The 23938-nt window shown below is 41.4% G+C and overlaps 2 protein-coding genes across 3 annotated transcripts in view; one reads left to right on the forward strand and one right to left on the reverse strand.

Annotated features, from left to right (window-relative positions):
* The window catches only part of XPOT (exportin for tRNA), a 177562-nt gene extending 171774 nt beyond the window's left edge, over positions 1-5788 (reverse strand). Inside the window, exon 1 of the mRNA XM_044915375.1 lies at positions 4804-5788. The gene's annotated coding sequence lies outside the window, so the exon portion shown is untranslated. The remainder of the gene's footprint in view (positions 1-4803) is intronic.
* Positions 5090-23132, forward strand: KICS2 (KICSTOR subunit 2). 2 transcript variants are annotated; one of them, XM_021678688.1, is made up of 3 exons: positions 5090-5341; positions 11861-12146; positions 21887-23132. In XM_021678688.1, exons 1-3 carry the CDS (start codon positions 5107-5109, stop codon positions 22701-22703), a joined length of 1338 nt encoding a protein of 445 aa, XP_021534363.1. In that variant the 5' UTR covers positions 5090-5106; the 3' UTR covers positions 22704-23132. The 2 variants fall into 2 exon arrangements, with proteins under 2 accessions (XP_021534363.1, XP_044771311.1); XM_044915376.1 differs by having other exon boundaries at positions 5090-5182.
* The last annotated feature ends 806 nt before the right edge of the window (positions 23133-23938 follow it).

A 23938-nucleotide genomic window follows, 5' to 3' on the forward strand; every position in this document is an offset into this window, starting at 1 on the left:
AATTGTCTTGAACAGAATTGTTTTTCTAGACTTAATAGGAGAGATCATGGCTGAAATTAAGATACTTTTTTTTTTTAAAGATTTTATTTATTTATTTGACAGAGAGAGATACAGCGAGAGAGGGAACACAAGCAGGGGGAGTGGGAGAGGGAGAAGCAGGCTTCCCACCGAGCAGGGAGCCTGATGCGGGGCTCGATCCCAGGACTCTGGGATCATGACCTGAGCCGAAGGCAGACGCTTAACGACTGAGCCACCCAGGCTCCCCAAGACACTTTTTTTTTTTAAAGATTTTATTTATTCATTTGAGACACAGAGAAACAGAGAGAGAGAGAGAGAGAGCACAAGCAGGGGGAGAGGCAGGCAGAGGGAGAGGGAGAAGCAGACTCCCCACTGAGCCAAGAGCCCGACGCGGGGCTCGATCCCAGGACCCCGGGACTATGACCTGAGCCGAAGGCAGATGCTCAACCGACTGAGCCACCCAGGTGCCCCAAGATACTTTTTAAAAAAGATTTTATTTATTTATTTGAGAGAGAGAGAGAGAGCCTGAGGAGCAGGGAAGGGCAGAGCAAGAGGGAGAAGCAGACTCCCTGCTGAGCAGGGAGCCCGATGATGATGATGATGATGATGATGATGACGACGACGACGATGACGATGATGCAAGGCTCGATCCCAGGGCTACAGGATCGTGACCTGAGCCGAAGGAAGACACTTAACTGACTGAGCCATCCAGGCGACCCTTAAGATTTTATTTTATTTATTTATTTTCTAAAGATTTTATTTATTTATTTGAGAAAGAGAGAATGAGAGACAGAGAGCATGAGAGGGAGGAGGGTCAGAGGGAGAAGCAGACTCCCTGCCGAGCAGGGAGCCCGATGCGGGACTCGATCCCGGGACTCCAGGATCATGACCTGAGCCGAAGGCAGTCGCTTAACCAACTGAGCCACCCAGGCGCCCTAAGATTTTATTTTTTAAGTGATCTCTACACCTGATGAGGTGTAGAGATCTCCAACTTACAACCCTGAGATCAAGAGTCACATGCTCTTCCGACTGAGCCAGCCAGGTGCCCCCAAGAAACAACTTCTTGAGCAATATTATAAAGGAACATGTAAGGGCTTCCATCCTTAGACATTTTTAAGAAGACAGACAATGCTCCAGCTGAAAATGTCATCCTCACCTGTGGTAGCCAGCCTCCAGGACAGCCTCTACTGATTCTTACTTCCCAGCACATGCCCTTCATTACTCTCCTGCCGAAATTCAATCAAGGCTGGCCCTGAATATGGCTGACGTGATGCGTGAGTTCCAAGATTGTGTCATAAAAGGCACTGCAGCTTCTGCTTCGGTCTTTCAGATCGATTACTTGCTCCAGAATAAGCCAGTTGCCATGCTGTGGGAATATTCAAGCTGTTCTGTGGAAAAGCCCATGTGGCCAACAGACTAAGCCAACTTGCCAGACATGGGAGGGAACCACCTTGGAAGTGGATTCTCCAGCTCCAAATAAGTCTTCAGACGACCATAGCCCGAGCCTACATCTGACTGCAACCTCATGAGACTGAAACAGAAATGCCCAATTGAACCCCGCCTGAATTCCTGACTCAGAAATTGAGAAATAATACATGACTTCTATTGTTTTAAGCCACTAAGTTTTTTTTTTAAAGTAATCTCCAACCCCAAAGCGGGGCTCAAACTCATGATGCTTGAAATGAAGAGTTGCATGCTCCACTGACTGAGCCAGCCAGGCTCCCCAAATACTTTCTTTTTAAAGATCTTATTTATTTATTTGAGAGAGAGAGAGAGTACATGTACATGAGCAGAGGGAGGGGCAAAGGGAGAGGGAGAAGCAGACTCCCCGCTGAGCACAGAGCCAGACATGGGGCTCAATCCCAGGACCCTGAGATCATGACCTGAGCTGAAGGCAGACGCTTAGCCAACTGAGCCACCCAGGCACCCCCCAAATACTTTTTTTTTTTTTAAGATTTTATTTATCTGACAGAGAGAGAGAGACAGTGAGAGAGGGAATACAAGCAGGCGGAGTGGGAGAGGGGAGAAGCAGGCTTCCCGCGGAGCAGGGAGCCCGATGCGGGGCTCGATCCCAGGACCCTAGGATCACGACCCAAGCCGAAGGCAGACACTTCACGATGAGCCACCCAGGTGCCCCCTCAAATACTTTTTTTCAAAGTAAATTCTACCCCAACGTGGGGCTTGAACTCACCACCCCAAGATCAAAAGTCACATGCTCTATTGACTGAACCCACCTAGTGCCCTTGGTGTGTAGTTTTAGGGCTATTTGATACGCAGTAAAAGATAGCTAACATATCATCAATAACAAACATTTTTTTACTACTGTACAAAGTATCCTTCTTATAGGTTGAACCATATGATCATTCAAGATAACTTCTTGCTTTATAACTTTAATGTTTTAACAGGCTGACATGTCATTAACTCTGTATCTTTTCCTATAAAATTCTTTAAAAAATTTTCTTTTATTTTTTAAAAGATTTTACTTATTTATTTAGAGAGAGAGAGTGGGGAGGGGGGGGGAGAGAGAGTCTCAAGCTGACTTTGCACTGAGCAGAGTCCCTTGCAGGGTTCAGATTCCATGATCCCAAGATCACGACCTGAGCCAAAACCGAGTTGGATGCTTAACTGACTGTGCCACCCAGGTGCGTCAGATTTTATTTATTTATTTTAGAGAGAGAGTGAGAGGGTGTGCATGTGAGCAGGGGGAGGGGCAGGGGCAGGGGGAGGGGCTTTTCCTATAAAATTCTTACATGACAAGGAGAATTAGCCAATCAAATATTTAATGAACATCCACTAAGTTCGAGGTATTATTCTAGGCGCTCTGCTGATTAAAAGGTATGATAATGCTATTGATAATAAAAACAATAGTAAAAATAATGATAAACACTACTAATACTTACTAAACATGTACTTGTCTTAGTGTTCTAGACACTGTACATATATACTCTCATTTAACCTTAACGTACACTGCCAAATGTTTTCCAGAAAAGTCATACCAAGTTACACTCCATCTGCAATGTTTAAGAACAAACTCACTGCAGATGTTTACCTACCAGCACTCAAAATTTTCAAAAAAACCTGATAGGTGAAAAATAGAAGTTTAATCTGCATTTCTATGATTACTAGATCTTAAAATGTTAAGCACATTAAAGTTCTGTCTGACATATGTTACAATGTTGGCATTGTGTTTTTCTGACATTTTTATAGTCAAGTCAATCTCTTCCTTTGTAATTTCTTCCAACTCTTTTATAATTAAAAGGCTCTTTCCTATCCCTAGATCAATTAAATTTTCACTTGCATTTGTTTTCTAGTTTGTTTAAGGTTTTGTTTTTTACCCATGTAGTTACTTTTTGTGGCAGGACATAGGAGTTTTTTTCCCCCCATAATCATGTCTCCTTCACTATTAAGTTTTTCTTTCCCCATTGATTTATGATGCCACCTTTATTATCTTAGTAATTCTTACATTCTTACATTTACAGGTATGTTTATGAGCTTTATAACCCTTTTTCATTGTCTGTTGGTTTAATGTTAGTACTATGCTTTTTTTTTTTTTAGATTTATTTATTTATGAGCAAGCGGGGAGGGGGCAGAGGGAGAGAGAATCTCCAGCAGACACCCTGCTGAGCGCAGAGCCCACTGTGGGGCTTGATCTCACAACCCTGAGATCATGACCTGAGCCGAAACCAAGAACGGCTTAACTGGGACTAAGCCACCCACGTGCCCCTGTACTACCTTTTTTTTTTGATTACTAACTTCTACTCATTCATTAAAAACCATCACATTCTCCTCCTGGAAGCCTCCCTGATTCTTCCAAAAAGATATGAATGCTGCCTCCCTTTTCACCTTCATAACATATAAAATTCTCCTTTGTATCACAGTTAACAGGGTTAATTTTATCCAATTATACTTTTGAGAGCAGGGAACAGATGTACTATATATTCACTAAAATTAGATTATAGGATTTGCATTAAAAGGTAGTGACGGCCAAACAGGTCTGGTTTGACAAAAAAATGAAAACAAACAGTTCCTTCATTTCAACAAATATCGTTGTGCTATCCATTATGAAAAGATTATAAAGGTGAGTGAACCCTAGATTCTGCCTTAGGGAGTTCGCCACTTAGGGCAAAGAGACATGTGAACATACGTGATTAAACAGTATGACTAGAGTAAAATAATCATGCGCAAGGAAGGAGAAAGGAAAAAAACTGAGCAAGTAGTGGGCAGAGTCTCATAGTGGGCATACCTATGAGCTGGGTTTATGGTGGTGCTTCTTAAATGTGAAAGGAATTTGTAATTAATTTGAATGACAGAGTGCATCAATTCAGAACCTTTAACCGGAGTTACATTAATTTATCCTTCTTCGGAGAACTTTTTAAGGAAGCCTAAAGTAGTTTGGGTAGTATGGGCAAGCTGACGAGCTCTGCTTAGAAGCTGTTTCCTTAGCGCGAATCTGAGATACCTTGCACAGGATACAGGTGCGAATAGATGCAAAGTGGGTGATTGGGTGAAAATCAGACATGGGGATAAGATATAAACCTTTACCAGTATCAGGTACTATAATCTACTTACTTGGCAGTAGTTTAAAAGCTGTGAGAACTGAGTCCTCATGAGAGAACACAGTTCCAGCCACTAGCCTCACCGCTCGGCGCCCGGCAGGCCCAAGGCAAGCCCAAGGCAAGCATAGGCCAGCCCAGGCTAGATGTCAGAGCAAGAACTACTGACGTCATGTGAGCGTGACGTCACCAGCACTGACGCAGTCTCACAGGGAGGGGCCTCTCAGCTCACCTCAGAGCGCAGTCAGGTCTGCGGAGCAGCGGGTTGACCGTCTTGCGTTCTGCCCCAAAGGTCCGAATAGTCAGCGCTGCGGGAACGGAAGAGCCGAAGCTGCTCAGGAGCTGAAGACGGGCCACTTCCCTCCTTCCTTGGCCCTTACCGGTGTCCTCTAAGGCCCAGGCGCGGTCCAGGCAGCAGCGCGCTCACGAGCCCGTCGCTTGCGGCGGTCACGCGCACGCACGCTGGTGCGCACGTTCCCTGAGAACCCGGAACTGCGAGGGAGAGCCACGTGGGTGGAGCTGGGTCGCAGCTCGCATGGGGGAGTCTATCCCGCTGGCCGCCCCGGTTCCGGTGGAACAGGCGGTGCTGGAGACGTTCTTCTCTCACCTGGGTATCTTCTCTTACGACAAGGCCAAGGACAATGTGGACAAGGAACGAGAGGCCAACAAGAGCGCGGGGGGCAACTGGCTGTCGCTGCTGGCGGCCTTGGCCCACCTGGCCGCGGCCGAGAAGGTCTATCACAGCCTCACCTACCTGGGGCAAAAACTAGGTACCTCCGCCCCGCCCCCCGTGCCCTTTGAGGAGGAAGGAAAGGGGGTGTATTCCCCGATCGGCAGTGGCTTGGGTTCCCTGTCTCACTCCTACCCTCAGGCTCAACTTGGCACTCCCAGATCTCCTCCCACCGTTCCCTTCCTCCCCTCGGCTTCCACAAACCCCGCCCACCGGCCTCTGCTGTTGATAGATTGGCCGCCGGGGTGGATGCTCTTTTTAGGGCTGTGTCTCAAACCGATGGGTGTATCCATTTTGCTCAGTGCATGGATTGGTGCCATAAATGAAAAGTTAAGCAAACTGTATGTCTTCGCTTTTCTGACAAATGACACTGTGGCCAGAGGAGCAAAACTTGGCAATACAACCTAGTTAGACTTAATGAACACTTTTGTCTGGCTTTTGAAGTTAAGGCCCCTGCGAGTTACAGATGGAGTCCTACCCCTTCTTACGCCGTCAATAAATATTTAATGGATGAGGAAATAAATGAATACTGGACAGGAAAGGCAAGAAATATGCCTAACACTAGCAAGAGGGGACTTAAGGGGAAAATGGTAAACACTCTTATCAGTCCATCTTAAATCTTGCCCCTGAAAATAAGATGCAAGAGCTGATTCAACCGATTTTCACTAGTAGAAACAATTAATGAGTAGATCAGAAGGAAATAAAATATGTGAAAGCCAAGGGCTATGCATATAAAGTATTACTACTTATAATTACCAACAATCAATATGAATCCCAGAGCTTTCGAAGTTAGTATTTTGGCCTATTTTTAGACCCTTTAATTATCAGAAGCACAGGGTCTGGTATGAATGAAGAACACATACATGCAATAAAGAATAGAAAGATAAAATTGAGTGCAGATTCCATTTTGATTTTTAGCCCCCAGTTTCTTTATGTTGCCTGAAGGTGGCTATGTACATACTGCCTTCAGTAAACGCCCAAAGGGCAGGGCTTTCCAAGATCTTAACTTTTGCCTTAGCTGTTCAAATAATAACTTGTTGTTTAGTACGTTGACTTACTGGCAAAATTGCTCAGATAGAATCATCTTGTGTATTTTTTCCACCCTTTTTTACAGTGGCACTTCTCACAAATTTGCAAGTGCTGTGGCAGTGTTATTATTTCCCTTTCTATAGATTGGCAAATTGTCTATGTGCATTTTTATGGGTAGGTGAGAGGTCTCAAACCAGAATACCTGGCTTTGAACTGTCAGATTGTGTTTTTATCCAGATGATTTATAAAAAAAAAATTGGTGTATGTATTATAATTTAAAAATACTTCGTATATACAGGTGACCCTTGAACAATAGGGGTTTGAACTGCATGGGTCCACTAATAGATGGATTTTTTCCGATAAATACAGTACAGTACAGCAAATGTATTTTCTCATCCTTCATGATTCTCTTAACATTTTCTTTTTCTAGCTTACTTTACTATATAAGAATACAATATATAATACACATAACATATAGCATACATGTTAATCTACTGTTTATGTTATCACTAAGGCCTCCAGTCGACAATAGGCTATTAGTGATTAAGTCTTGGGGGAGTCAAAAGTTATATTCGGATTTTTGACTGTGTTGGGGGAGGTCAGCTCCCCAACACCCCCTCCACCACCCCCTGGCATTATTCAGGGGCCAGCTGTATTTGGAAATGGGGAGGATTCTGGCTATAAAATGAAGGTGGGTAATTTTCTGGCAGTTTTAGTTGTTTCTAGATACCCCCACCTCATGAAGAATGGTGATTGATCCCAGTGCCATGATTCTTAATTTCTTTAAGCTCATCTATGAGAATTTGATGAAACCCATGGACTTATATGGAAAATATATGTGTAATACAATTTTGCATTTAATTGGAGACGCTTCAGTTGGATTTCCTAAAGGCTACTGATGGACCCCAGTTTAAAAATCTGTTACTCTAGTTTAAGTTGTATGTGTCTGGTTTTAGGTAAACAGAACTGGCTGCCCTGTGTGTAAGAGCACGTGTGAGATCATCACTGTCTCTGCCTTGGGTTCTGTGCAATGGCCCTTATTATGTAAAGTGATGAGTTCTGCGTGGACCCCCAGCTTGCATGGATGAGCCTGAAGGCTGCACCTTGAAATTGATCCAGGAGCAGTTTACACTATGAAACATGCCCAGGCATGGTTCAGGCTCCCAGGTGATCTGTGACTTCTGAGTGAATGTTCTGAGAATTGGCATGTTTAACTTTAATGCCTCATTAACTTATTCACATGTATAGTAAGTGTAGGTTCCAGATTTTATTTTATTTTAATTTTTTTTAAAGATTTTATTTATCATTCGAGACACACAGAGAGAGCATGAGCAGGGGGAGAGGCAGAGGGAGAGGGAGAAGCAGGCTCCCCGCTGACCCAGGACCCAGACGTGGGGCTCGATCCCAGGACCCAGGGATCATGACCTGAGCTGAAGGCAGACGCCCAACCATCTGAGCCACCCAGGCACCCCGTAGTTTCCAGATTTAAATTTTTTTTTTTTTAAAGATTTTTATTTATTTATTTGACACAGAGAGGCACAGTGAGAGAGGGAACACAAGCAGGGGGAGGGCCAGAGGGAGAGGGAGAAGCAGGCTTCCCACGGAGCAGGGAGCCCAATGTGGGACTCGATCCCAGGACCCTGGAACCTGACCGGAGCCGAAGGCAGACGCTCAACGACTGAGCCACCCAGGGGCCCCCAGATTTTAAATTTTAACTTTGCATCCTACAGTTTTTTGATACTGGAATGTTTGTGATATCAACATGCTTATGACTTTGTGATTTTTTTTCTTAAAACCTTGTGGAAAAATTTTTGTGTTGCCACTTAAGACATTCCCATGTTCTTCAAATACTTTGCTAATTAGAATGTATTTTTTTTTTAAAGCAAAACAAAAAGTTTTATGTGTATTTTTAAACATTTAAAACATGGTCCAAAAAAGTGAGTCTTTTTGACCTCACTCTTGTGACTGGTGTTTTATCAGAGACCTTGGCAGTGAATCCTGATTATAGATGCACGTGTGGGCAAACACTGTAGGCAAAGGACAGACCTGACAGGGAGACTTCTGTTCCTGTATTGGCTCAGTTCTGAAAAACTTTGGGTGGGCCCCTTACCTTGGAGCTTTCTCTTTTCCTCTCAGGGGAGAATATACCTGTTTGGGGAAGGACCAGTGATAAAAATAAGCCATCACAATGCCTTTGGAGGATTTTAGGTCATACTTTCTCCCTTTTGTTTCATCACTGGAGAGTTTCCGCAACCTCTGGTTGCTAGAATTTAGCATGGTAGAAAATGACTTAACTTGAGAACCAATGTTTATAAATTATCATTAACAAGAAGTTGTCGGATAAAATACTCAGACATCTTACATATTCCTTTAATATACTTATTACTTGAAATTTTATCATGTGAGATGGACTGTTGAAATCTTGAGAAATAATGAGGATTCAATACACAGAAACTTCTGGAAATAATTCAAAATAATCATATTTTGTAAATCCAAAAATTTGTAAAGAGGAAGATGTCTGGTGTCTCTGCTTCTTTGTTTCCCAGTAAGAAGGAAGGCCAGTCCCCACTGGATATTCCTAACCAGGGTAGTCAACAAGTAGGATTGTGCTCCTGAGAGCTTTGAGAAAAGAGACCTGTTTAAAAGAAATGCATTAGTGGTCTCTCCCTTCCTTCTAGTGTCACTTGACTAGTATGTTAGTGTCACTAAACATACTAGTGATTGATGTTTATTGATAAGCTTTTCAGGGTATTCTTTGTATTTATGTGGTGTTTCCACTCCCTTAGATAAGGGTAATCTGATGAAGAAAGGTATTCCTTTTTCACCCAGATTTAAAATTGTCACCAAGGCCACCCTGTTAACAGCAGCAGTGAGTACACAGTTGAGGTCACCTAGCTATCTGTCAAATAGGTAGTTATTCTTTTTTATAGTACATGAAGCTCCCAATTTACCATAGGGTTTTAGAAGTCCAATTAGGTAGTATTTAGAATTTTCTTACATCAGTTATAAATGGAAGGGAAAGAGATTAGTGTTGTAGAATATGCACTTTGCTCCAGGCACATTACATACAAAATGGTATTTCATTTTGCCTTCTTAGCTCTATTATTAGTTTCATGTTAAAAACAACAACTAAGGCTCAAAGTGGCTATGTCATTGGCACACTACACAGCTTGTAAGTTCAGAAGCTGGAATTTGGAACTAAGTCGGTCAGACTTCCAGAGCTTTTAGGGTTTTTTTTTTTTAGGGTTTTATTTTTAAGTAATACGTACACCCAGTGTGGGGTTTGAACTCACAACCCCGAGATCAAGAGTCGCACCCTCCACTGACTGAGCCAACCAGGCGCCCCACAGATTTTGCATGGGACTCTTGTTACCTACCTAACCTAAGAGATTTTTTTCCCTAAACGTGGACACAGAGATCTATTTATTCCATACTGTTACTTCACAAAATCTGCAAGGTTAGACTGAAGATAGGCAGGGAAGGGAGGGCAAACCCTTCAGGGTACAATCCTGGGTGGGATGTGAATGCTGCGGTCAATCCAACTGCACCACATGGTTTTCGCTGCTATTAGTAGGAGAAATGATTTGAATGCTAGTTACTTTGTTTAGGCATTATATTGAAGAAAACATTTTTAAGTAATGATAGTTTGTGGAGTAAGTAGGGTGACCAATCTTCTAGGTTTGCCCAGGGCCAGGGGGGTTCCCAGGACGTGGGACTAAGTCTAGTTTTCCAAGAAGCCAGGCTTTCGGTGCCAAAACCTAGAAAGTCCTGGGTAGACTGGGACAAGGTGGTCACAGTAGTAGGAAAGGATCTAAGATTCATCTTTTTTTTTTTTTTAAAGATTTTATTTATTTATTTGAGAGAGAGAATGAGATAGAGAGAGAGAGCATAAGAGGGGGGAGGGTCAGAGGGAGAAGCAGACTCCCTGCTGAGCAGGGAGCCCGATGCGGGACTCGATCCTGGGACTCCAGGATCATGACCTGAGCCGAAGGCAGCCGCTTAACCAACTGAGCCACCCAGGCGCCCTAAGATTCATTTCTTAAAAGGATATTTTACAAATGCCTTGAGAAATAATTTTCACTCCCAATTGATGTGTTTAGAATAGTAATAAGTTTATTCATGAAAGCATTCTGTGTATATCAACAGAAAATTTAAACTGTCATCCACCTCTGAGGTTTTTATTTATTTCTAAGAATTACTGTTTTAAACCTGCCCTGTTTCTTCTCATTCTCCTAATGTCTTGCCTGTGACCCTTTATTTAGTGGGGTGCAGAACTGCTTAAGAAAACATCTACGAAGCTGGCTCTATAATTATTAGAAATAGAGTTGATCATGTATTAATACAGAGTAAGAAATGATGTCTATGCCACTTGATCCTTTTTAACTGTTGAAAGGGATGTATTTGGTCTTTTTTTTTTTTTTTTAAGTAGGGTCCCTCCCCAACATGGTTTTGAACTCATGAACCTGAGATCAAGAGTCACATGCTCTACCCACGGAGCCAGCCAGGCGCCCCTGGTCTTTTTTTTTTTTTTGCTGATTTCCTTTGGAACCCCTGTGTTACAGCAACAGTTATTTATAATTGCTTCCTGCTCTTACTCATTCACAGCGTGGTGCTTATTTTGTTATAACCTATAGTGTCAACCTTGTCAAGAGTACTAAAGATTTCTGGGTGCCTGACTGGCTCATTTGGAGGAGCGTGTGACTCTTGATCTCAGGGTCGTGAGTTCAAGCCCCATGTTGGGCGTAGAGCTTACTTTAAAAAAAAAAGTACTACAGATTTCCTTTTTTTTTTTTTAAGACTTTATTTATTTGACACAGAGAGAGACAGCGAGGGAGGGAACACAAGCAGGGGGAGCGGGAGAGGGAGAAGCAGGCTTCCGGCTGAGCAGGGAGCCTGATGTGGGGCTCATGACCTGGGCCGAAGGCAGACGCTTAACGACTGAGCCACCCAGGCGCCCCTACAGATTTCCTTTTTTCCCCTGGGATCCCAGTAGTCTGTGTTCTTGTGTAAGGGAGATATATATATATGCGTATTTTCCATTTTCTGGTATGGCTTAAAAGATAAGATTCAAAGGAAAATGCAACTCTAATGCAGAAATAAAATTTTCTGATTTATCAGGAATAACAACAGTGTTTTCCAATTGGGTATTCTCTTTTGTTTTAAATATATGTATGGGGAAGAAGGGCTATTTAGATCCAGGCTGATATCACCATCTAGGTCAATTACCTGAAAGAAATGCGAATCCTCATTGAAATGGGGTAGGGGAGAATCGATGCCTGGCTAAGGAAATCATACAGAGGTCTGCTGCTGCACTAATGAGTTGCACCAGGAATTCATTTCTTATTCCTCAGTGAAATTATGAATCACAAAATATTTAAATTCCAATCGTAGGAGTCAGAGAATATGGTAGATGATGATAACGCCCTGAGCTCGGCAGCCTCCACTCCTTTCCTTTTGGAGGCTGGGAGGTGTTTTGTCTTTCTGGTTTCTCTCCCTTACTTGTCACGTGCTAATGTCATTTGCCTCCCAGGGGGCCAGTCCTTCTTCAGCAGGAAGGATTCCATCCGAACCATCTATACGTCCCTGCACAACGAGCTGAAGAAGGTGGTGACTGGCCGCGGCGCCCTGGGCGGGACCGCCCCGCACGTGGAGGAACTGCTTTCCCACCTGTCAGAGCAGCTCTGCTTCTTCGTTCAGGCCCGCATGGAGATCGCAGACTTCTATGAGAAGATGTACGCCCTCAGCCCGCAGAAGTTCATCAATGCTGAGGAGCTCGTTGGCCTTTTGGACACCATCCTCAAGAAATACAGCTCCAGGTGAGTGTAGGTGAGGAGGGCGGGAGGGACACACACTGCAGCCTCTCACTCCCACGCACACGGGCTCCCTCCCGCACGCTTATGAAGAAAATCTAGGATGACGTGCCTGCGAAGGGGAGAAATTGTCACTCTACATTTTGTACGTATTAATTAAGCAGCAGGTACACATGAGGTACCTTCTCGGGGCCTCATTAACACCACGCTGGGTGGACACTTCTCCAAGCAACAGCCAGAGACCAATGAAGTATCCTTAAACGATGTATTATAACTGATTTTGCTGCTTCTGAAAGAGTTCACACAAGGGGAGAACTGTATGTAAAAAAAAAAAAATATATATATATATATATTTTTACAAACCATTATTCAAATAAACGTCCCTTTCAAAGTAATCACCTTGGTGAGTTATCCACTTAGTCCTCAGATGTAACCATTACTTATCATGTGTTGGAAACTTCTTCATAATCACTTTCGGGGCCTGTGGCATAGTTCTGGGTTTGTTTTAAACTTTCTTAGTGGAGACAGGCATCTGTGCTTTTGAGGAGGGCATACTTAAATTTTTTTAATAGTCAAAAGGCTATTTGTAGCCAATTTAATTAAAAGAAAAAAGATGTTGATCAGCTGGAAAACTTGTATTTGAAGGAAATTGCTCCTTTTACTTGGAAAAAAAATGAGCCTGGCTCTAATGTATTGCTCGCTTCCTGAGCCAAAAAACAATATGAAAGGAATTTGAGAAGCATTGCGTGTTATTGTTCAGCTGTAGAAAGGAATGAAGTATTGATACATGCTACAACATGCATGAACCTTGAATAATTATGCTGTGTGAAAGAAACCAGTCACAAAAGATCACATATAGTTATCATTCCAGTTATAGGAAATGTCCAGAATAGGCAAAGTCATAAACACAGAACATAGATTACAAATTACAGACACAGAAAATGATTGTCAGGGTCTAGGGGGGAAGGTGAGAATGGGGAGTGACTGCTAATGGATACGGGGTTCCTTTTTGGGGGGTCATGAGACTGTTCTAAAATTAGATAGTGGTGATGGTTGCACAACTCTGACTATACTAAAACCATTGCATTCTATACCTTAAAAAAGTATACTTTATGTATATGATTTAAGTAGGAAAGCTATTATTAAAAAAAAGAAATAAAGCTGTGCAATGAACACACAAACATCCTTCCCCTGGACTCATATTATTAAAATGTTGTCATGTTTGCTTTATCTCTCTCTGTATACAATTTTATCCCCCCCTCCTTGCATTGTTTGGACATCAGATGCAAACATCATGACAGTCTACCCTCAAATACTCAGATTGTATCTTCTAAGAACTATACAAAACTGTAGCATAGTTTTCTCACTCAGGAAATTTAGCACTGATTTTTTTCTATCATCAGCAGTAAGTAGTCCGTATTCAGATTTCCCCAGTTGTCTCCAAAATGTCCTCTGTGTTATTTTTTATTGTCATGTATTTTCTGTTTTTATGATATATTATAAATTTTTGTTTTATCTATTTTAGTAGGTAATACATTAATATGGCTCAAAATTTATAAAGTATGAAAGAATACATAGTGAAAAGTGCCCGTTCTTTATCTACTTAATTCCTTTCCTAAGAGGCAATGAATGTTGTTAGCAAGTTCTTCCTATCATTCTTGAGAGATAGTCTGTACATACACATTTTAAACAAATTTTACATGTTAACAAATTTTCTGTTTGGAACTATTTTATTTCTTCCTCAATTTTTTAAATAAAATAATTTTTTGAAATCCAAAAGCAAAAATGCAGTTGGAGATACAACTCTCAAAGGGAAGAGATCTCATGTGGTGATTCCCAAGCGCTAACGTGTAAGTGGTTTGCTGAACCATTTGGGAAGCTTAAAAGAAAGAACCATACTTGCCCGCTGCCCCTGCCCTGCCCTGCCCTTCTTCCCCAAGAGGGTAAGATTTAGTGATTCTCGATTGGGTGCCCAGAAACCTGTATGTTTTAAAAGTTCCCTGTGATATTGAAAATAGTCTCCATGAAAAAATTGTTTGGATAAATAAGAGAAAGGTGCCAACACTGGGAAAGACTAGGTATTGAACCTTAAACGGTGTGTGTATGCATGTGCGTGTGTATGTCTCGTAGGAATGATTATTACTATTTAACTATTTTCATTTTTTTTTTTTAAGATTTTATTTATTTGACAGCGAGAGAGAGCGAGAGAGGGAACACAAGCAGCGGGAGTGGGAGAGGGAGAAGCAGGCTTCCCGCCGAGCAGGGAGTCCGATGCGGGGCTCGATCCCAGGACCCTGGGACCATGACCTGAGCCGAAGGCAGACGCCCAACGACTGAGCCACCCAGGCGCCCCTAACTATTTTCATTTTTATTTGATTAGATTTGTGATCTATCCTTTTTGCACCTTCTTTGAAACATCCCACTTCCCAGACCTTTGAGGATTTCTTTCATTTCCTGCAAAAGCCCAGCTTTCATTCTTGAAGCTTTTAGGGTACTTGGCTGTACCAGGTACTGAGTGGACACTGATGGAATCTGATGGAGCCAGGGGGGCAGTATCACCCAAGGTCAAGGTGTTTTCATCTGTCTCTATTTTCCACCCATGCTGCCTTTATCTAATTAATAGGGAATTACTGATTATAGATACATCCAACCCTAAAAATTATCTTAATTAGAAACTTTGGGTTAATTTGAACATAAATTCCTTAGTTAAAAAATTCTGAAAAGTTGAAATTCTGTATAATATGTTGATTTGGGGGGGGGAAGTGGAATTATTTTAGGTATAAATTAACATACTTTGCCTTTTGCCAGGATAATATCCTTTTTTCTATAGACCTTTCTCCTCCTCTTCTTCCTCCTCCTCCTCCTCCTCTTCTTCCGCTTCCTCTTCTTCTCCTTCTTCCTCTTTTCCTCTTCTTCCTCTTCTTCCTTTTGATTTGGCATCTGTGCTATATCAAACATTTCTTTCATGGTTCCAGTGTTTAGAGAAGTAATTCATATTTTGTATTCTATTGTATTGAAAGAGTTAATCCTTTTCCCAAAGGACCCAGTTGATCTTTCAGGAAATATTTATTTGCCCCAGTAGATCCGATCCATGTCAGAATGCTTCTAAAATATTGTGTGAATCTTTCATCTTTCAAATGATGAAATGCTTTTGTATTAAAAAATTAACAAGCGTGATGTATAACATGGAGTCTAGACCTGTGGCCCTGATGTGAGATGCAGATTCTATGTGAGTTATTGTAAGGCCCAGTCTGCTTTCATGGGAAGCATGTTTTGTTTTTGTCCTTTGGAAGCCAGTTGTGTTCAGAGTAGAACAGTATTAAAGGTTTCCTCTTTTGGCAAACTGATTACATTATTAAGCAAATGTAAATTATTGCTTACAAACCACAGTCATTGTGATGCTGCATTTCAAATTGAATAATTAACATTAATCATACAAGTTTTTATTGTGTGCCCTTAGAAGGAAGAATATGAATTTAGCTCATACAGGATCAGGATGTCTACTATTCCTTGAATACTTTTGAGGAGACGTAGAACTTGGGTTTTGTTTTGTTTTTTTCCCCAAGGAAGCATCAATGGAACATTTTTTGATTCTGTAGAATTCATTTTGAATTTACATACCTCTTTTGTACAGTGGGCATAAAAGAAGATTCTGGGGGCGCCTGGGTGACTCAGTCGTTAAGTGTCTGCCTTCGGCTCAGGTCATGATCCCAGGGTCCTGGGATCAAGCCCTGCATCGGGCTCCCTGCTCTGCGGGAGGCCTGCTTCTCCCTCTCCCACTCGCCCTGCTTGTGTTCCCTCTCTTGCTATCTCTCTCTCTGTCAAATAAATAAAAAAAAAATCTTTAAAAAAAAAAGATTCTGGTTAATTTTTCTATTTCATAGTTAAAGCTGGAAGATGGGTTATAAATGCAAAATATTTACTCTCCTAAGTCAAGAGTATAATTTTAAGAAGTAATTCTTTTAAAGAACAGAGCAAGTATTTATTCGTTCCAGACAGCTTTTAAAAATCCCTCTGTTGGGGGCGCCAGGGTGGCTCAGTCAGTTAAGCATAGGACCCTTGATTTCAGCTCAGGTTGTGATCTCACAACCGGGTTCTAAGATTGACCCTGCCCACGTCAGGCTCTGCGCTCAGCATGAGTCTGCTTATGACTCTTCCTCTCCCTCTGCCCCTCCCCGCTGTGTGGGGGCACATGCGTACGCGCTCTCTCTCTCTCAAATAAATAAATAAATCTTTAAAAAAAATTCCTCTCATGGGCAATAATATACCATTAAGTGACTTATATCCTTTAACCATGATTTTACAGATAGATTTTAAAGAACTTTTCTGTTTTTTTTAAAGATTTTACTTTGAAGTAATCTCTACACCCAACATGAGGCTCAAACTTACAGCTCTGAGACCAAGAGTCGCACTCTCCACCGACTGAGCCAGCCAAGCACCCCAAAGGACATTTTTAAAAATTGAGTTACAGTGAAGTTTCTGTTTGCATTTTAGGGAGCACAGTTTTTTGATCTGAATGCTTCAGATGACAGGTTTCTCACCAAGGGCTTAAATTTCTGGCCCCATTCTTTTTTTTTTTTTTTTTTTTAAGATTTTATTTATTCATTTGAGACACAGAGATACAGAGATTTCTGGTTTTTTTTAGGCCTTGTGCCCTTTTTCCTTCAAGAAAAGATTTGTGATGATAAGTGAAATTAACAGTTAGTTGTGTGTATATAGTTCAACAAGGTGAATTTTCGCCCATTGAAAATTTCATAAGCAAAACCAACAATAGTGTCATTTCTATGGGACACAGTCTACTCTAGCATTCAGCTTATCTCAATCTTTGTTTTTTTATTTTTTTTATTTTTTTTATTTTTTTTTTAAAGGTTTTTTTTTAATTTATTTATTTGAGACAGAGAGAATGAGAGAGAGAGAGCACATGAGAGGGGGGAGGGTCAGAGGCAGAAGCAGGCTCCCTGCCGAGCAGGGAGCCCGATGCGGGACTCGATCCAGGGACTCCAGGATCACGACCTGAGCCGAAGGCAGTCGCTTAACCAACTGAGCCACTCAGGCGCCCCAGCTTATCTCAATCTTAACAGTGAGGGCTGAAGGCCTTCTGTGATCTTGCCCCAGCCTATCTTTTCAAATTTATCTAAGGCCCATCAAATGCTTTAAATTGTACCCAAACTCTTTGTAAAAAGGAAGAAGCTTCAAAGAGAAAATTTTGAGGATTTTAAGCAGACGCCAAAAAACAATCCATAATCTAATGTGTTCCCCATAAGTATTTGCCATTTCCTACTTTGGTTCATTATTTGTTTTGCCTTTCTAGAATGTCCTTGAACTCGGAGGGGAGGAAAAATACCTTTTCTTCTACCCTTCTAAATTCTCAATGGGGGGCCCTTTAACAAAAGACAAATTACCAAGAAAAAAACATACCAGTGTATTTAATGTAAGTTTTACATGTCAGGGGAGCCTTCATAAAATAAAGAAGCTGTTAAATCTGTGTTTTTATGGTAGATTTTGTTAAAAAACAAAATTCAGCTGAGTCCATTTGAAGATGTAAGAGTTGTGGGAAAATGTGCTAGGATGAAAAAGGGTCTGAACTAAAGCTCAGGGAAGCAAAAGGCCTGTTCTTTCAGATTCCTCTCCGTGTCCCTTGTGTTTGGAAATAAGGATGCTCCCTTCCTTAGAGTAGGGGGAAAGTGCCCGTCTCACTTGAGGGTTTTATGACCTGCTTCAGAGGAGGATCAGGAAGTCTTTCCTGTACATATTTCTCAAATTTATTCAACTTAGGGGGCGCCTGGGTGGGTCAATTGGTTAAGTGGCTGCCTTCGGCTTGGGATAGGGTCCCGTGGTCCTGGGATCAAGCCCCATATGGGGCTCCTGGCTCAGAGGGGAGCCTGCTTCTCCCTCTGCCTCTCCCCCTGTTTATGCTCTCTCTCTCTGTATCTCTGTGTCTCAAATGAATAAATAAAATCTTAAAAAAAAAAAAAAAAAAAAGAATGGGGCCAGAAATTTAAGCCCTTACCTTTACACGGCTGAACCTTAGCTGCTCTTGAAGTTGCATGGCTCAATTCAAATTCTGTCTCCCTTATGGCCTGCATAATCTTTCAACCAAAAGAAATTGCTCCTTTTCTAAAATCTTATTTTATTTTGTACTTCTCGTAAGAGATGTGTTTACTTCCAACTTGTATCCATTTAAGTACCTCCTACCTTGGGAAGTCTCTATAAGGCAAACCTTTGGCTAATGCATCTTTATATCTTCAATGTATTTGTATCTAAAAACTAGTAAAAATTTTATTTATTTATTTTTTAAAAGACTTTATTTATTTGACAGAGACAGAGATAGTGAGAGCAGGAACACAAGCAGGGGGAGTGGGAGAGGGAGAAGCAGGCTTCCCACCAAGCAGGGAGCCCAATGTGGGACTCGATCCCAGGACCCTGGGATCATGACCTGAGCCGAAGGCAGATGCTTAATGACTGAGCCACTCAGGCGCCCCTAAAAACTAGTAAAAATTTTAAATGAGAAGAGACAATAGTTTTTTTTATTATGGTAAAGTATACATAACGTAAAATTTACCATTTTTAAGAGTATAATTCTGTGGCATTTAGTATATTCACATTGTGCTACAGATTTGTTTTTAATTGTTTTAATCTGACTTCTAACATGAATGGGACCTGGATACTTCTTCCGGAAGGAACTCCTTGATGTGGATTTGTGAAGGAGAGAGCTCTCTCTCTCTCTCTCCACCCCCCTCTCTTTCTTCTGGCTTTTTTTAGAGCAGATGTTCTCTGCAAATAGTTGTCAATTTATTCTGTATTCAGACTCTTTCAAGCTTGCTGCCATAGTTGAGGTGTGTATTTTTGGATTACAACAATTTAACAGATCCCCCTATAGTGTGAGTTGTAAATGGGTATGAGGCACAGAGCAGAATGGAAATGGGGAAATGATACATCATAATGCTAATCGCAAAGTCTTGGCAGAATAACATTAACATGAATTTTTAGCTCTTTTTAAGGATGAAAAATAGCTTCGACATTCACATTCATCCTAATAAATGTTGAACATTTAAACACTTTTAGTATATGTTTATGGAAGAGCTTGCTCAGAATTCTTTCTGAAGATTTGTACAGAGAATTCATGTTCTTTCAAGGAGAATGTTGGATATAAATGATGATTTCCAATGAAGCAGAAAAATAACTTAGAGTATTGTTATTTGTGGTAGAATTTTCTTCAATCTTATACCGTTTTCCTGTTATTGAAAGTCTTACTGTGTCCCAAGTTCCTTGGCAAATTTTCTTGATACCCATCATTATAGAATCTTGTGATGCTTTGTGGTCATTAAGTGTCAAAGAGCCTAAAGGCTAAGGTGGTAGGAGCATTTCTTACAATTCACAGATTGTGAACCATGCTATAGTGAAGTTGTGTGTGTGCATGTGTATTAGACTTTCTTAATGTTTATTTCAAAGCATGTAATGTCTGAAGAGTCCAAATTAATTAATTAAGCACATGAGCTAGAGGATTTGAAATCTAGTTTATCTTTCTGATTCTTTTTTTTAAGATTTATTTATTTATTTTAGAGAGACAGTGCGAGAGACAGCAAGTAGAGGGAGGTGTAGAGGGAGAGAATCTTCAAGCAGACTCCCTGCCGAGCACGAAGTCTGATGTGAGGCTCCATGTCACGACCCTGAGAGCGTGACCTGAGCCGAAATCAAGAGGTGGACACTTAACTGACTGAGCCACCCAGGCACCCCTATCTTTCTGATTCTTTGAATGTATTATTAGACTGAGACCCTCCACCCATGTTTTAGCTTCCCTCTCTTGAAGGATATTGAAGGTAAAATGCTGGTAATAGAAAAAAAATAATGTGTGGTCATGTGAGTAACTATATCCTTATCACATGATAATGAGTTTCTATCTTATAATATCTAACCTAGTATGGGCTCTCTAATTAGTGTTTAATAATCCCTCTAATTAATGTTTAAATGGATTTTTTAACTCCAGCTATATTTGTGATGGTTTTTTTTTCTTAACTTTTTCATTGATAACCAGCATTTTCCGCTTCAGCGGGGGCCAAAACAGCCATATGAGAAGATTCTGTCTTGTTGACAGTGAAACAAGTAATTTACATGGATTCAGACCTGTAAATCAAATCCTGTGGTGCCTGGGGCATAAGATATGATCAGTAAATGCTAGATCTTGCCCACATATTCAAAATAGGGTCACTTGCAGATGCTTCGGGTCTTTGGGAAGAGTATAAGGGCCTGGTATTGGCTCCTTGAGAAGGAGGGTGCACAGGCCAGGCAGACACTCAAACTCCCCGGGCATTTCTCACAAGAAGCAGCAGCCTAGGCAAGAAAGCTCTAAGTGGTCCAGACAGGGAGGACTCTCCTTAGCCATTGTTACAGAATTTCATTTCGATCACAAACAACAGAATCAATGAGGCAGAAAGTAGGATTCAAATCTTAACATAGTTGGTTGCCATGTTTCCTGAATCTCTCCTGAATCTCTAGTATGTGCCATATGTTCTAGAGATAAAGGAGCGAAGGGAATAGGCAGCTTTTACTTTTCCTCAGGGAGGAGCTCAAAGCAAAGGTGACCATATGTCCCAGTTTGTTGGACAAATTATGTGATGAAGCTACTCAAGTGGAAGACAGGTATTAAGAAACTAGAGGATACGATTAGGGTCACCTGACTTAGTCTGGAGGCAAACAGAGAAGACATCTCTAAGGAAATGACTCTGAAGGGGAGACTTGAAACATCAGAAAGAACTTGCTCTCGCTTGCCTCAGGGTCTCTGCACTTGGTCTTTTCCCCCCTCTCCCTGGAAGGGAGGCACTTCCCCTCCTGCTACCCAATATTACTGCTACCAGCGAATTAGAAAAAATGTTTTACAAATAGCAGGTAGCAATCCATGAGTCATAGAGTTAATTTAGTGAGTAGTAATCCAATTTAAAACATAAATGTTGAAATGTTAGATTTTTGTTATTTAGCTCCCATTTTGTTTTTTAATTGCGATTAAATATGCAGAGAATTTGGGAGCTAGGATTGAATAAAGGCTTACCTTATGGAGTTACTATGGAGTTACCATAATACTTTGTGGAGTTACTATGAACGATAAATAAGTTTACGGGTGTTACATACACATTTAAGAGATGTTTTAGTGTTTTTTTTTTTTTTTTTTTTACCTCTGCCTCTTTAGGAGCACATCTTGAAAAAAAGATGCCTTGTTTGGTTGATTATGTTAGTCATACAATTCCCCGAATAAATAAAATAGGCTCGGAAAAAAGTACAGCTAATTTAATTTCTTTGTATTTGAAAAGAAGTTAGCCGCTACTCTCATTTTTTGTTTAAACGTCAGGCGGTTTCCATAGGAGGATATGATGCTGATATAATTCTGAGATGGTGAAGTTATGTCAGAACAACTTTTTATTTATTTTTAAGTGTATTTTATTTTTTAAATAAATAAATAATTTATTAATTAATACTCCACACTGGGCATGGGGCCTACTATGGGGCTTGAGCTTATGACCCTGAGATCAAGAGCTGACCTGAGATCAAGAGTCGGACACTTAACTGACTGAGCCACCCAGACGCCGCAGAACAACTTTATAAATGAATCGACATGGAGCCCTTCAGTCTTTCTTTTCCCTGCCCCCAACGTAATATTATTCGTCTGGCCACAGTGTGCTGTTTTGAGGGTAGGAAATGCCCACGTGGAGTAACATTTCCACTTATTTCTATTAATTTCCCTTCCCCTCTAGATTTCACCACCCCATCCTCAGCCCTTTGGAAAGCAGTTTCCAGCTGGAAGTGGACGTCCTGAGTCATCTCCTGAAGGCCCAGGCTCAGGTCTCAGAGTGGAAGTTCCTCCCGTCTCTGGTGAACTTGCACAGTGCTCACACCAAGCTGCAGACTTGGGGCCAGATCTTTGAAAAGCAGCGGGAGACCAAGAAACATCTGTTTGGAGGGCAGTCTCAGAAGGCCGTTCAGCCCCCACACCTTTTCCTCTGGCTGATGAAACTCAAAAACATGCTTCTTGCCAAGTTTAGCTTTTACTTTCACGAGGCACTGAGCCGACAAACGACTGCTTCAGAAATGAAAACGTTAACTGCGAAAGCCAACCCAGACTTTTTTGGAAAGATTTCCAGCTTCATCAGGAAGTATGATGCTGCCAATGTGTCCTTAATCTTTGACAACCGAGGTTCTGAGAGCTTTCAGGGTCACGGCTATCACCACCCCCATTCCTACAGAGAGGCCCCTAAGGGAGTGGACCAGTATCCAGCTGTGGTGTCTCTGCCCAGCGACAGGCCCGTCATGCACTGGCCCAATGTCATCATGATCATGACAGACCGCATGTCCGAACTGAACAGCTTGGAAAAGGTGGTCCACTTCTATGATGACAAAGTTCAGAGCACCTACTTCCTAACCCGCCCGGAACCTCATTTTACCATTGTTGTCATTTTTGAATCAAAGAAATCTGAAAGAGACTCCCACTTTATTTCCTTCCTCAATGAGCTCTCACTTGCCCTTAAGAACCCCAAAGTTTTTGCGAGTCTGAAGCCTGGCTCCAAAGGCTAGCCGGTGGTTTGTGTGAAAGGTTTGCAAGACTGGAAAGTTTGTTCCTAATTGCTCTAATGATCTGCTGTGGTCTGTGATTAGAGTTTCCATCCATTCATGCTTCTTTCAGAGCTAAATTAAAGACAAATCCTCCCTAATTGTGTCACACACTTTATAAGCAATTAAGGCCAATTGAATTAAGTATCCAAAGAGTAATCTAGGAAGTGATCATGGCTACTGGGTCTCTCCATGGTACAGCAGAGTACCTGCAGTATTTTCTCCTATTTTCCTGTGTTTCATGTAGACTGAATATTTATTGGCCTTTGGTTGTTCTTTCCACCTGTTTTATATTGTTCTAAACTTTGTTTTAATGCAATTCCAAATGCCTTCTCTTTTCCCCTCCTTCCAGGACCAGTAAATGGGATAAGATATTAAATGGCCTTTTCAGAATCAAGGACTGTATGTTTTTTATCTCATAAATTAGCAAATTAACATGAAATTAGTTTTATGATTCTCATCAACAAATTGATATTTTGGATGGGTTCTTTGGGTGTAGGTGTAGGTGATCTACACACCTAACTGCATTTGTGTTTACCGTTATAAAGTATGAATTTTTCACTCTGTTTGAAAGTTAGTATGAGCCATAATGTGGGGTTTCTTCACTCTTTGGCATATTATCTACTTGGCTTTCTGTTTATCACCTTTCTGCTGGGAGGTATGTTCACGTTTGGCTCCACTCCCTGCTTATTCTTAGGCTGCAAAAGCATGTAGTCTTCGTTTTTCAGCCACTTTTAGACATTCGTGTGACTTAGCCTGCTTTTATAATATCAAAATGTTGGTCTCAATACATTGTACTTGCTAAAAATCAATTGTGCATTCAAAAGACCTCTTCATAGTTGAGTAATCAGATCAGTACTTAATTTAAGCACATCTGAACTTGGGTTTCAGGACTGCCTCCTCCAGATTATTCTTAGAAGCAGTGATCCCTCATAACACATGCTGCCTTTTCCTTCGGTAGGTGTTCATGGGGAAGTAGATGGACCCATGAAGGCCTGATAGGCTGTGAACTTCACTTCTAGGTTATTGATTCAGAATAAAAATAAGCCACAAAGAATCATTGCGTTGTTACTATTTGATAGTTCCTTCAACACCTGGATGCTTGGTCTGGTTTCTCATGATTGCACAGAGCCAGGGTTTTCCTGGGCTCCCCCAGCAGGTGAGCTGGCCATGGGCAGAGTCGCTCCCAGCCTGTGCCC

Source organism: Neomonachus schauinslandi, chromosome 5 (assembly GCF_002201575.2).
Source record: "Neomonachus schauinslandi chromosome 5, ASM220157v2, whole genome shotgun sequence".
In the NCBI taxonomy this organism is placed as follows: domain Eukaryota; kingdom Metazoa; phylum Chordata; class Mammalia; order Carnivora; family Phocidae; genus Neomonachus; species Neomonachus schauinslandi.